Below are 13,619 nucleotides of genomic sequence, written 5' to 3'. Positions count from 1 at the left end.
TGAATGCCAACTGTCAGGATGGCCGAGCGGTCTAAGGCGCCAGACTCAAGGTTACCTTGCCTACTATGTAGGTGTTTGAGCTGTTCTGGTCCTCTCTGAGGGCGTGGGTTCGAATCCCACTTCTGACAATACTTTTTGCTATGGTAAGTTTTATTTTTTAATCTAAGCAAATGCTTATGCTTCCTTGGCTTCCTGCTTTTCTTTTAGACGCTTCTGGTTCATGTATGCTATTAGTTTTCTATTAATGTTCAAAAGATAATTGCTAACTATTGTAACTTAATAACTATTAGTTCAAACATAGAGTAACTGATACTAAAGCGTTACTGTCATAGTAAATTTTGTAACCCCAGTAAATTCCCTGCCATCTGTCGACACACTTTAAAACTAAAAATTAAGATTTATAAAAATACGATAGAATGTATTGAAATATAGATAAATGATTTTTTTTATTTGCATTAATTATTTTTATGATTTTGACCCATGTTCTTTCACTGATATGCGTTAAAATTGTTAAATAACAAACGAAACCGTCAACGCCATCTATACGACTGTAGACCAAAACCAGTAACGTCCTCTGAACGAGAATCAAATTTTCTTGATTTTCGAGGCACGTTTTTTCCTTAGACTGTATCCATCTATTACGGAGTTATATCTATTTTTGGTTCAAATGTGGCCCTGATTGCCCTTGTAAACTGACTTGCAAAGTAAATATGTAAATTGAATGGCTACTTTCGTTTAGTAAAAATAGTGTTAAGAACGTTAGCAGCAGTAGAACAAAAGTCAAAACAAATACACCGGAAATAAACGGCATAAAGCCAACGACACGTTTCAATCCCACAAGTAAATTGATAATTATTTTGTTAAAGATAACATTTGGGTGTTATCCTGTTAACAAGTAAGAGAAAGTATACGCGAAATAAAGTGACAAAAAGCCAACGACACGAGGTGTTCCCAGGCGGTCACCCATCCAAGTACTAACCTCGCCCGACGTTGCTTAACTTCGGTGATCGGACGAGAACCGGTGTATTCAACGTGGTATGGACGTTGGCGACGGGAGAGGCAAATGTTTTCATCCATATATCAATTACGACGTCATTTGCAAGAAAATTTCGTTTTTATACAGTAACATTGGGGAGAAATGGTTTTATTGGCAAGGTGCGAAGTCGCTGGAGGGAGAACTGGCGCTGATTGTCACAAATGAACGTAATTTTATGGAATGTCCCACGTCTCACATTAATGCTAGCGGCGAACTTATTTGACTCCATGGCATTAAAAGTAGAAAAAAAAACCATAAAAAAATGATGGCCGTACCCGTCGTGCATCTAGCAAATAGTGAGTGTAAAAAACCAAATAATAGATCCGTCCGATATTAGACTAGCAAAAAGCCAACGACACGAGGTGTTCCCAGGCGGTCACCCATCCAAGTACTGACCTCGCCCGACGTTGCTTAACTTCGGTGATCGGACGAGAACCGGTGTATTCAACGTGGTATGGACGTTGGCGACAGGCAGAGCAAATATTTTGTACACAAACAAACTGATATTTAGTTAACCTTTTTTTTTTTTGTTGTGCGCGAATGGAGTCGGGCGTAACAACGCAAGTCTTACTAAGCAGTCTGAAGTTTATAATGGCGTTATTCATAAACGTGCTACAAGTAACATGCCTCATTAAGACATTAATAGCAAAGAGGATATAATAAGTTAGAGTGGTACTGTCATAGAGAATTTTGTAAACACAGTAAATTCACTGCCATCTATCCACACCCTTTAAAACTAAATATGAAGATTTATAAAAATACGATAAAATGTATTTCAATATGGATAAATGTTTTATTTTTATTTGCATTAATAATTTTTATATGATTTGACCCATGTCCTTTCACTGATATGCGTTAAAATTGTTAAATAACAAACGAAACCGTCAACGCCCTCTATACGAGAGTAGGCCAAAGGTAGTGGTGCCATCTGATCGAGAATCAAATTTTCGTGATTTTCGAGTCACGTTTTTTCCTTAGACTGTATCCATCTATTACGGAGTTATATCTATCTTTGTTAATAGTTTGTCTTAATTTGTCACTTTGACTTGTGTATTTGTAAGGAAGGGATAAAACTAATTGAACTCTGTACAATAATAAAGGGGGACAGTAAAAAAAAAGGCAAATGAAAAGTAATTCATCATTAAAAGAAGTAAAAAAGCCAACGACACGAGGTGTTCCCAGGCGGTCACCCATCCAAGTACTGACCTCGCCCGACGTTGCTTAACTTCGGTGATCGGACGAGAACCGGTGTATTCAACGTGGTATGGACGTTGGCGACGGAGAAGACGAACGTTTTCATCCATATATCAATTATGATGTCATTTGCAAGAAATTTTCGTTTTTATACAGTAACAGTAGTAGTGTTCAGTGAAACTATGTTGTAATATGCAATATTGTACCTGCTATTGTAACCTGAATTACCATACGCAATAAATAAATACAAAAATACAAATACATTGGGGAGAGATGGTTTTATTGGCAAGGTGCGAAGTCGTTGGAGGGAGAACTGGCGCTGATTGTCACAAATGAACGTAATTTTATGGAATATCCCACGTCTCACATTAATGCTAGCGGCGAACTTATTTGACTCTATGGCATTAAAAGTAGAAAAAAAGACTACAAAAAAATGATGGCCGTACCCGTCGTGCATCTAGCAAATAGTGAGTGTAAAAAAACCAAATAATAGACCGTCAGATTTAGACTAGCAACAAAAAGCCAACGACACGAGGTGTTCCCAGGCGGTCACCCATCCAAGTACTGACCTCGCCCGACGTTGCTTAACTTCGGTGATCGGACGAGAACCGGTGTATTCAACGTGGTATGGACGTTGGCGATGGTGAAGACGAATGGTTTCATCCATATATCAATTATGATGTCATTTGCAAGAAATTTTCGTTTTTATACAGTAACAGTAGTAGTGTTCAGTGAAACTATGTTGTAATATGCAATATTGTACCTGCTATTGTAACCTGAATTACCATACGCAATAAATAAATACAAAAATACAAATACATTGGGGAGAGATGGTTTTATTGGCAAGGTGCGAAGTCTTCGGAGGGAGAACTGGCGCTGATTGTCACAAATGAACGTAATTTTATGGAATATCCCACGTCTCACATTAATGCTAGCGGCGAACTAATTCGACTCCATGGCATTAAAAGTAGAAAAAAAGACTACAAAAAAATGATGGCCGTACCCGTCGTGCATCTAGCAAATAGTGAGTGTAAAAAAAAAACAAATAATAGATCCGTCCGATTTAGACTAGCAACAAAAAGCCAACGACACGAGGTGTTCCCAGGCGGTCACCCATCCAAGTACTGACCTCGCCCGACGTTGCTTAACTTCGGTGATCGGACGAGAACCGGTGTATTCAACGTGGTATGGACGTTGGCGATGGCAAAGACGAATGTTTTCATCCATATATAATCTTTAGTTTATCGGTTTTATAGTAGAAAATTCCGTGAAGCCATTAAAATCAAAAAACATAAAAATTTCAATCGAGAGGAAGGTTTTAAGATCTCATCCACATGGAACCCAGTCATTAGTAAGTGTAAGCGAAAACAAATATCGAAAGTTGAAAAATCGAATATTGTGAGAGTTGTGTGTCGCGCGCCTAGAAGATGTTGATGTCAACTTTAGCCAGTCTTCTCGGAGACCACGGGGACAACGCCGTCCTCGAAACGTCGGATCGCGATTAAGTCCCGTCGTTGTGAATAATAATGAGTAAAAATCGTGAAAGTTTAAATCAGTGTTTCATATATAATCTTCCATCTATACGAGAGTAGGCCAAAGCTAGTAGCGCCCTCTGACCGAGAATCAAATTTTCTTGATTTTCGAGGCACGTTTTTTCCTTAGACTGTATCCATCTATTACGGAGTTATATCTATCTTTGCTGGGACTCAAACTATCTCTATACCACATTTCAACTAAATCGGTTTAAGCGTGAAGAGGTAACAGACAGACACACACACATTTATATTATTAGTATGGATTTGTAATGTATGTAGTTCGCGCTAAAATGATTTAAAAATGCAAAAAGAATTTCCCGTACCGGGAATCGAACCCGAGCCTCCTGGGTGAAAGCCAGGTATCCTAGCCACTAGACCATACGGGAGATGGTGATGCGAGCAAAATTATGGTTCTTAATATAATTGTATATATATTTGTATCATCATCATCATCATAGGCCTTTCAGTCTATTGCAGACTATACAGACAGTGTCAGCGTGTCAGGTAGGGTGACAACGTTTCACATATTTGTATACATACTAGCAATTACGGACCCTAGATGGCGTTGACGACACCGTTTGATATTTAGCAATTTTAACACATATCAGTCAAAGAACATTAGTCGAAAATGACAAAAGCATATAAAAATTATAAATTAAAATAAAAAAAATCATTTTTCTTACCTATATGTATAATGAATATATGTATTAATTTTTTTATATTTTTATTTTTTATACATTTTCATTTTTAGTTTTAATCGTGTGTCGTGATGGCTAATTTACTGAGACTACAAAATTTACTATGACAGTAACCCTCTATACTATATATTCTCTTTGTGCGTCGCGATAGTAGATCGACGATACAATCACTTCTCTTCGTACTCGTCAAAATAAGACCATTTAATAAAAAAAAAAAAAAAGAATTCTTTTTTTTACTCAATATGTTCGAAACATAAGTGCCCAAGATAAGCTGAATATGAACTAATTAATTCAAGTACCAATTGTTAGAAATGTTATAACTTATTATTATTACCAATTATTACTTTATTACGCAATATTCAAGTGCTAGTTAATCGCCAGAGGGTTTTGCAAGTGTTACGCAATTTGGACGATGCCCCCATCGCCTCCGTGGCGCAATTGGTTAGCGCGTTCGGCTGTTAACCGAAAGGTTGGTGGTTCGAGCCCACCCGGGGGCGTTTCTTTTTGCATTTTATTCGAACATAACTTGCTTACTTTTTAGGATTCCGTACCCAAGGGGTAAAAACGGGACCCTAATACTACGACTCCGCTGTCTGTCTGTCTGTCCGTCTGTCACAGACGTCTCTCACGAACCGTATAACTACAAATACAGTTGAAATTTTCACAGATGTATTTCTGTTGCCGCTATAACAACAAATACAAAAACAGAATGAAATAAATATTTAAGTTATCCCATGCAACAAACGTGATTTTTTTACGTAATGGTACGGAACCCTTCGTGCGCGAGCCCGACTCGCACGTGGCCGGTTTTTATTTCATGCTAACCCAATAACATAATAAGTTAAAAGCCACATGTGTACACAGTGCATTTGCATTGCTCTTTGAATATGAGCCTCAACAAGATAACAAGTATGATTCACATTTTATCAACAAAATATTCTGCACTTTATGCTAAAGGGATAAAGTTCGAAATACATTATGTACTCCTACGTGCAGTTGAACAATATTTATTCTTTTGTTATCCAGTTATCCCATAACTTTACGAATGTTCCATCTTCAAACAAATTATTGATCAAGATTCAAGTCAAGGCCAATGTTTAAGAACCCTGTTTTCACCGAGTCTCACATCGGGGATATAGCTCAGTGGTAGAGCATTCGACTGCAGATCGAGAGGTCCCCGGTTCAAACCCGGGTGTCCCCTGGCTTATTGCCTTTTTGCGAGTTTTTAAATCTAAATTGGACAATTATTTATTTTGGCATTTTTGGCTATGCATGTTTTTCGCTGTGTAATGTTCGTACCGGATCACGAGCGTTACACAGCGGATCTTTTCGCTTATAATATTATAAATATTATACTATATTATATATTTTTTTGTCTTTTACGTCTTACTGATCCCAGCCTTTTTTTTTATGAAATAGGAAGTCGTTTGCCTCCTATTTCATAAAAAAAAAAAAGCAGACGGAAAAAACGTGTACTGCTATAATAATAATAAATCATTTATTTCAGACCGAGCTGATCCATAGTTTGTAAGTTTCAGAGTATCTTAATAACTATGTTAGTGGCACAATACAAAAACAAAATACAAAAATACAAAAAAAATTACACAAGCCCTAAGATACTACTGCACGGTGAAACCATTATAACACAGTTTTTAGCATAGAAACAATCCTTATTATTTACATTAAATTTAAAAAGTAAAAATTCCTGTTTTCTATACAGTTTCCATTGTCTGGGAGAGGACACTAACTTTTGTAACACAGGTTTTTACCTAGCTCAGAAGTCAGTAAATAAACCTATTTTGTACTTGCTTTTGTCAATAAAAATATTTTTATTTATTATTATTATTATTTTAGTTTGGGGTCATCCACGTTTGGGGGGGGGGGGTCAAGAGAATGTAATATGTTGTGACAAGGGGGAGGGGGTGTCACTTTGTGACGTCACATTAACTTATTTAAATTATTTTATTCGCTGTACAGTTAAATAACAAGTTTTTGGAACGATAATCGTTTTTAATCGTTTAATTTTCTTTCCTAATCTGTTTTGGGTTATAAAATTACGAATATTTCTTTTCGATTTGCCGATGCCGGTTGCCAAATGTAAACCAAATGTGACAAGGAGGGGGGAGGGGTCAGAAAAACCTTGAAATTCGTGTGACGTAATTAATGGATGAACCCTTACACACATACAAGTATATAAAGAATAGCTATTTTTTATGTATTCGCCATCCGTTGCTCGATTAGCTGCACCCATCTGTTGAGAGATAAATAATTTGAATATTTGGATGTATTATACCAAAATTATAACGCTTTACATACATACAGCTGTAACCCCTTCGTACATAATGAGCACTGGAAAGGGCCAAAATAAGTTCCTACTTCATACATGTTTTTAACTTTGTCCGTATCGATATTTTCAGACGTGACTGCACCGGGGTCCCTTTGTTTGACATAATTATTGAGTCATAATGTAATGATTGTCATATTATCATTAGTCATAATTCTGAAACCGTTAACTTTTCAGGATTTTCCTCGGGTTATCCTATAGATAGGTTAGGTTAGGTTTGTTTTATGGCAATCCTGAAAAGTTACGCGTTTCTGAGAAAAACTAAATTATGCTCTGGTGTTGCAGGTGTCCATGGGCGGCGGTAATCTTACCATCAGGTGATCCGTCTGCTCGTTTGCCTCCTCTATACACTCCTATATCATAAAAAAATTATTGTCAATGATCCTATAACACCGTATAACAAGTAATGGTAAAATTCGCTGCGTTCGCCATGGCAGTCGTGGCCGAGTGGTTAAGGCGTCTGACTCGAAATCAGATTCCCTCTGGGAGCGTAGGTTCGAATCCTACCGGCTGCGAATATTTTTGCTTCATTTAAATTTTTTTTTTTTTACGTCAGTCATGATCTCAGCACTTAAAAAGTGTACTGCTATGACACAAACACTAAACCACTACAGTGCACGGTAAAACCAGAATTCAGAAAAATACATAGGTATTGCACGTGTCCGACATACATACACCAAAGATAGATATAACTCCGTAATTGCATGGTCATAAGATATACAGGTTGTTAAAAAACCCCTTTTTCATCATCTTGGGCAAAGATAGATATTGTACATAAGACAGATTACAAACACAATAAAAGAACAAAAATATATACAATGTACAAAGGCGGACTTATCCCTATAAGGTATATAGATATAACCATAGAGTAACTAATACTAGACCGGTACTGTCATAGTAAATTTTGTAACCCCAGTAAATTCACTGCCATCTGTCGACACACTTTAAAACTAAAAATAAATATTTAATCCTCTTTGCCTTGGGGAACGAATTATCCATCTTATACGCGAAATAAAATGGCAAAAAAGCCAACGACACGAGGTGTTCCCAGGCGGTCACCCATCCAAGTACTGACCTCGCCCGACGTTGCTTAACTTCGGTGATCGGACGAGAACCGGTGTATTCAACGTGGTATGGACGTTGGCGACGGGAGAGGCAAATGTTTTCATCCATATCTCAATTATGACGTCATTTGCAAGAAAATTTCGTGTTTATGTGTTTATACAGTAACATTGGTAAGGTGCAAGCAATGTCGCTGAAGGGAGAACTGACGCTGATTGTCACAAATGAACGTAATCTTATGGAATGTCCCACATTAATGCTAGCGGCGAACTTATTTGACTTCATGACATTTAACGTAGAAAAGACCACAAAATTATGGCCGCACCCGTCGTGCACCTAGCAAATAGTGAGTGTAAAAAAACTAAATAATAGATCCGTCCGATATTAGACTAGCAAAAAAGCCAACGACACGAGGTGTTCCCAGGCGGTCACCCATCCAAGTACTGACCTCGCCCGACGTTGCTTAACTTCGGTGATCGGACGAGAACCGGTGTATTCAACGTGGTATGGACGTTGGCGAAAGCTTAGGCGAATGTTCTGTACAATAAACAAATTGTAAGCCCAAGTAGTTTACTAAAAGGACGTTAGATGTCAGTCATTACGCTCTAGTAAGTTACACTACTCCTCACTAGATAGCGTGAATGCTAAAATGTTTGAATCAGTCTTACCAAAGATAGATATAACTCCGTAATAGATGTATACAGTCTAAGGAAAAAACGTGCCTCGAAAATCATGAAAATTTGATTCTCGTTCAGAGGGCGCTACTAGTTTTGGCCTACAGTCGTATAGATGGCGTTGACGGTTTCGTTTGTTATTTAACAATTTTAACGCATATCAGTGAAAGAACATTGGTCAAAATCATAAAAATAATTAATGCAAATAAAAAAAATCATTTATCTATATTTAAAATTTAAATACATTCTATCGTATTTTTATAAATCTTCATTTTTAGTTTTAAAGTGTGTCGACAGATGGCAGTGAATTTACTGGGGTTACAAAATTTACTATGACAGTACCGCTCTAGTATAAGTTACTCTATGGTCTTACATATTATTGTCATGCTCGGAGTTATATTTATCTTTGCTTCCACTAATGTTGACTTTATCGAGTGCAAGCATGTCTGTTTCTTTGGTACGCTATACAGCTCAACTATTTACAGTCAATTTGATTCTCGATCAGATGGCGCCACTACCTTTGGCCTACTCTCGTATAGAGGGCGTTGACGGTTTCGTTTGTTATTTAGAATTTTAACGCATATCAGTGACAGAACATGGGTCAAAAACATAAAAATAATTAATGAAAATAAATAAAACATTTATCCATATTTAAATACATTTTATCGTATTTTTAAAATCTTCATTATTAGTTTTAAAGTGTGTCCAATGGACACAGTAAATTCACTGCCATTCTATGAACACTGTCCATAGATGGCAGTGAATTTACTGTGGTTACAAAATTTACTATGACAGTACCGCTCTATCCTATTATATCCTCTTTGATACAGTTAAATTGGTCTTACTTGGGAGACTGAGATATTGCAATTTGTTTACTCTTCTAATTCTTCATTATAATTCTAAAAAATAAAAATTATCTCCGACAGAACGTAGACGGCACATATTAGGTATTGTATCTATATGTGTACACACGAATAACGCAATACACACGAATGAATGTTCCCACTTAACTCAAGCAGGTAAAAGTTTTGAAGGTTCCTCTAAGTCTTTTTCTCTTGTTTATTTATTACTTAATCGATCAGCTGAAGTTTGTAACAGATAAGCTTGAAACATGGTTGCTGTCAGTGGCGTAACTAGGGGGATGGGGGGGGGGAGGCAAGTGCCCTGGGCGCCATCCAAGGGGGGGGCGCCAAAATGGGCAAAAGGCAGCAGTAGGGAAACTTTTGTCAGTCGTCAGGGGGCGCAGGTGACTGCCCCGGGCGCCATATCCTCTATCTAAGCCCCTGGTTGCTGTATAAACTGTATTGCCCTATGAGCATCTGCATCGATTCAAAATGCATGCAATAGTCTTGACTAAATTATGATATCTGAACTAGTCTTCTACAGTCAGAGAACCCAATTTGTCAGTAGATAAAACCACGAAATTCACGTACGGGAGATTGAATTTTCGTCACCATTTTTTTGCCGCCTGTTTCTTTTGACAATACTGATTTGCTAGTCTGTAACGTAAAGCGAGGGACTAGCAAGAACCTGCATGCAATTTTCGTTCCATTGCGGTATCTGATCAAACTTTTGAATACAGTTTAATTTAGCAGGCAATGTAACTTAAATTGCATGCAAGCTCTTTCTAGTCTAAACCTCGCTTAAGGTTAGGATAAGGATACTTCACCCCTTACAACTTACAAGGTTACTCTGTCCACCCATGAAAACCCATTTATTGAATCAAAGATAGATATAACTCCGTAATAGATGTATACAGTCTAAGGAAAAAACGTGCCTCGAAAATCAAGAAAATTCGATTCTCGTTCAGAGGGCGCTACTAGCTTTGGCCAACTGTCGTATAGATGGCGTTGACGGTTTCATTTGTTATTTAACAATTTTAACGCATATCAGTGAAAGAACATGGGTCAAAATCATAAAAATAATTAATGCAAATAAAAAAAATCATTTATCTATATTTAAATACATTTTATCGTATTTTTATAAATATTTATTTTTAGTTTTAAAGTGTGTCGACAGATGGCAGTGAATTTACTGGGGTTACAAAATTTACTATGACAGTACCGCTCTAGTATAAGTTACTCTATGATTGAATTAATACATTTTTAAAAACGACATTATGAGATTATCTGTTTTTGTGTAAGCGTTTAGTAAGTCTTAAACCCTGTAAGGGCTGAAGTACCCCGACCTTAAGGTATCTACTTAAAAATACCAATGAAACTAACATATTATGTAATTGTTTTTTATTGGTTCGTTTCCTTAATAATTATAATACTGTTCATATAATTACAAAAGTAGAAAAATCCTAACCATTAGCAGTTAATTATCACTATCTTTTTATGCTATTGCAATAATATTTTAATACTACATTTCTTTTAGAACAAGCCGAAATGGCGATCAACTTACAATACAAGAAATATTCAATTGAACCGACTTTAGAAACATTTCACAATTCCACAAAATCTTTTCATCAACAACATCTCAACAGAATGTTCGTCCAAGCGCACAAGACTTAGTGCAGCTACCGAACACTAGATGGCGTTAAACGCCAAAGCCGTATAAAATATGGCCGACCGGCAGCGCAACCAAGTTGCAAATAAACCTATGAAGGTATCTTTTTTTCTTGGATTTCTTTTTTTATCCGGTTCACTTCTCGGGTAGCTTGATGACTGGGACCTGCGAGCATCCCCAGTTCCTCTCGCAGTAGTCGATCAGGTGTTTCTCGCCGGCGGTGAGGACTGAGGGGTCGATCTCTTGACTGTCGCTGAAGGGATCAGTGTATGGAGAGTGGACCAACACGCAGCTATAGTCCAAGGCGGGGAAACCGAGGATCATCCGCATTTTGGCTTCTGAATCAACCTGGAGGCAAAGAAAGAAACAAGTTAGCGTTTTGCCCCACATTAGTACACTTATAGAATATACGAAAATGATAGGAAAGATCAATGAATGAATTGCAAACTTAGTAATTATGCGCTCTATTGCACAATATATTCTTCTTGCTTTGGTCATTTGTCTTTAATTAATTGTAGTCCATTTACGTCATTTCTAATTGGAATCCGGATAACATGGCAAATTCGACCAATTCCAAACATCCATCATTAACGGATAAAGTAATTAAGGAGCATACTCCAACCCAAATTGCACCCATTACTCGTAAACAGGATTGTGATAGTTACCTTAATGACATATATGTCGTTCTCATCGCAGAAGGCTTGGAGCAACACCTCTTGCATGTGCGTGGCGCTGTCCCCAGGAGGTGCTTCGGTGGTGAAGCAGAACAACGCCCCCGTGCTGTTGCTGGAGAGGAACTGGATGGCGGGCAGCAGGCCGACCGTCAGCCGCTTCTCAACACAGGCCCGCCGCAGCACCGTCTTGATACATTGGCCCATTGGGCTAGAAATAATAATACAATCGTTAGAACACTGGCCCGAAGTTTGAACCCTGAGGTACACCAATTGTAATGGAGTTCGTTGCACTTAGAAAGGTTTTTGATCTCTAATTAATTGTGATAATTTTTAACACTGGAATTCATGCAAATCATCTATAGCTAATTAATTTCAAGTTTACACTAATTAGCACTATTTGCACGTTTGCATTAGTTTCTCATTAGTAACTGCGTGTAAATTATTTGTACATTCACAATTTAAATGCCGCGATTGTCAGATAGTTACCTTTTCGCGGCCACTCCGCTGAAGCTCTCCATCACAGGAACCACTGAATCCTTGTACATATTGGATAACTTGATGCTTTTCAGTTCGTAAATTTCACTATATTCTGGCACTTTCCTGGTGTATGTGGGAATTTTCACAGGGATCACTACTGTTCACTTAAAATGGTGCAATCCAAGCGTTGGGTTCACTAAACTATTTGTTGAACCTTGAATGGGTTATGTCACAATAATTTCACAACTTCGCGAGCTAGACCGGCGTGGTATCGCTTCGAGCGTAGAGTGAGGAATGTGGCCGCCATTACGCGACGCGCCCTTATATCGCTTCATTCGCGCATGCGCAAACGACGCTTATCTTTACATGTGTGCGTACGGCGTCTGCCAGTACGACGGAGATTCCTCGAAATTCGCCAAAATATTTCACTTGTGGTAGTAATATTCTGTAGTAACAACGCACGTGTGCGTTGTTACGGAGTGAAAAGGTGAATGTGTGCGTGGGGCATTTCTCTACGAGGTCAAAATCAAGTTGCAACGTGTCTGTGTTTATATCCAGTTTGCCTTCGTTACCCTGCCCCGCTGGGCGCGCGTTAACCAGGCGATAGAGGGGTAAGTGACTGGTGTTGAACGAGTCTGGATTGCTTTGAGGTTATTGGTTTATTTGTGTGCGTCGGACTGTCCGCGGTCGGGAATCCCAAGTGGCTGGGTTTTGGCGTTAGGAAACGAGCGGAGGAAACTGGTAGAGCGGATACTGGGCTTTACGCTGCAGCAGCCTTGGATGTTTTGTTGGTTTTGCTTGATCAGTTGACAAACTTCTGTCGCAATGGAAGTCGGATACCGGATCTTAACAGTAGCGCCAAATATTATCACAAACCATATATTAACCAAGGCTAGGCTAAGCAAAGTCACTTGCAAATTTGATAACTTCTTGGGCGGGTAATTTGGAAGAAACATACTTAATTCAAGGAAACAAGATTTAGATAGGTAGTTTAGATACAGTTTTACTTTTGGATAACATACAAAAATTTCCTCTATGTAGCTTTCCTTAATCTTTGAATCTTTGTTTTGTTCTTGCAAAATCACAGCTCCTTAGATATTTTTACAACACTGCTTACACATTTTAGTAGGTATGTGTAGTATTTAGGTATTTGAGTTTTTTATTTCTTTAGCTCATGTGACGAACTAAAAATTAGTTTAAAGTATAAATCAAAATACCTATTCTCTAACAACTACTATCAATTCCAGAAGGAATTAGGTTTCTTATTGATAAATTAATATGTATGTATTTTATTAACACTAGTCGCATCATCGCATGCTGTTTACAAATCTCTGCAGCCATTTATAATATCTATTTTTTATACCGCGACGGTCGCAAACAAGCATACGGCCCGCCTGATGGTAAGCAGTCACCG

The 13,619-nt window shown here is 37.9% G+C and overlaps 2 protein-coding genes and 12 non-coding genes across 14 annotated transcripts in view; 5 read left to right on the top strand and 9 right to left on the bottom strand.

The window, feature by feature from the left end:
* Positions 1 to 12: 12 nt before the first annotated feature.
* Positions 13 to 128, top strand: Trnal-caa (transfer RNA leucine (anticodon CAA)). Its single transcript has 2 exons — positions 13 to 50; positions 84 to 128. It is a non-coding gene; the product is annotated as a tRNA-Leu (tRNA).
* Positions 129 to 930: 802 nt separating this feature from the next.
* On the bottom strand, positions 931 to 1,049 carry LOC134755506 (5S ribosomal RNA). The gene has a single exon (XR_010129052.1). It is a non-coding gene; the product is annotated as a 5S ribosomal RNA (ribosomal RNA).
* Positions 1,050 to 1,383: 334 nt separating this feature from the next.
* On the bottom strand, positions 1,384 to 1,502 carry LOC134755510 (5S ribosomal RNA). The gene has a single exon (XR_010129056.1). It is a non-coding gene; the product is annotated as a 5S ribosomal RNA (ribosomal RNA).
* A 691-nt stretch (positions 1,503 to 2,193) lies between these two features.
* Positions 2,194 to 2,312, bottom strand: LOC134755509 (5S ribosomal RNA). The gene has a single exon (XR_010129055.1). It is a non-coding gene; the product is annotated as a 5S ribosomal RNA (ribosomal RNA).
* A 438-nt stretch (positions 2,313 to 2,750) lies between these two features.
* Positions 2,751 to 2,869, bottom strand: LOC134755508 (5S ribosomal RNA). Its single transcript, XR_010129054.1, has one exon. It is a non-coding gene; the product is annotated as a 5S ribosomal RNA (ribosomal RNA).
* A 441-nt stretch (positions 2,870 to 3,310) lies between these two features.
* LOC134755507 (5S ribosomal RNA) lies at positions 3,311 to 3,429 on the bottom strand. The gene has a single exon (XR_010129053.1). It is a non-coding gene; the product is annotated as a 5S ribosomal RNA (ribosomal RNA).
* Positions 3,430 to 4,079: 650 nt separating this feature from the next.
* Trnae-uuc (transfer RNA glutamic acid (anticodon UUC)) lies at positions 4,080 to 4,151 on the bottom strand. Its single transcript has one exon. It is a non-coding gene; the product is annotated as a tRNA-Glu (tRNA).
* Positions 4,152 to 4,886: 735 nt separating this feature from the next.
* On the top strand, positions 4,887 to 4,960 carry Trnan-guu (transfer RNA asparagine (anticodon GUU)). Its single transcript has one exon. It is a non-coding gene; the product is annotated as a tRNA-Asn (tRNA).
* Positions 4,961 to 5,592: 632 nt separating this feature from the next.
* Trnac-gca (transfer RNA cysteine (anticodon GCA)) lies at positions 5,593 to 5,664 on the top strand. Its single transcript has one exon. It is a non-coding gene; the product is annotated as a tRNA-Cys (tRNA).
* A 1,576-nt stretch (positions 5,665 to 7,240) lies between these two features.
* On the top strand, positions 7,241 to 7,322 carry Trnas-cga (transfer RNA serine (anticodon CGA)). The gene has a single exon. It is a non-coding gene; the product is annotated as a tRNA-Ser (tRNA).
* A 511-nt stretch (positions 7,323 to 7,833) lies between these two features.
* LOC134755523 (5S ribosomal RNA) lies at positions 7,834 to 7,952 on the bottom strand. Its single transcript, XR_010129067.1, has one exon. It is a non-coding gene; the product is annotated as a 5S ribosomal RNA (ribosomal RNA).
* A 316-nt stretch (positions 7,953 to 8,268) lies between these two features.
* On the bottom strand, positions 8,269 to 8,387 carry LOC134755520 (5S ribosomal RNA). The gene has a single exon (XR_010129066.1). It is a non-coding gene; the product is annotated as a 5S ribosomal RNA (ribosomal RNA).
* Positions 8,388 to 10,969: 2,582 nt separating this feature from the next.
* LOC134755112 (growth arrest and DNA damage-inducible protein GADD45 alpha) lies at positions 10,970 to 12,491 on the bottom strand. Its single transcript, XM_063691592.1, has 3 exons — positions 12,215 to 12,491; positions 11,720 to 11,936; positions 10,970 to 11,402 (listed from the first exon to the last, which is right to left on the bottom strand). The coding sequence occupies exons 1-3, from the start codon at positions 12,271 to 12,273 to the stop codon at positions 11,190 to 11,192; spliced, it is 489 nt and encodes a 162-aa protein (XP_063547662.1). The 5' UTR covers positions 12,274 to 12,491; the 3' UTR covers positions 10,970 to 11,189.
* Positions 12,492 to 12,656: 165 nt separating this feature from the next.
* The window catches only part of LOC134755215 (electron transfer flavoprotein beta subunit lysine methyltransferase-like), a 47,531-nt gene continuing 46,568 nt past the window's right edge, over positions 12,657 to 13,619 (top strand). Inside the window, exon 1 of the mRNA XM_063691741.1 lies at positions 12,657 to 12,816. The gene's annotated coding sequence lies outside the window, so the exon portion shown is untranslated. The remainder of the gene's footprint in view (positions 12,817 to 13,619) is intronic.

This window comes from Cydia strobilella, chromosome 2, assembly GCF_947568885.1.
Source record: "Cydia strobilella chromosome 2, ilCydStro3.1, whole genome shotgun sequence".
Classification (NCBI taxonomy): domain Eukaryota; kingdom Metazoa; phylum Arthropoda; class Insecta; order Lepidoptera; family Tortricidae; genus Cydia; species Cydia strobilella.
The sequence above is the reverse complement of the archived record's forward strand: the minus strand, read 5'-3'. Positions and strand labels throughout refer to the sequence as shown.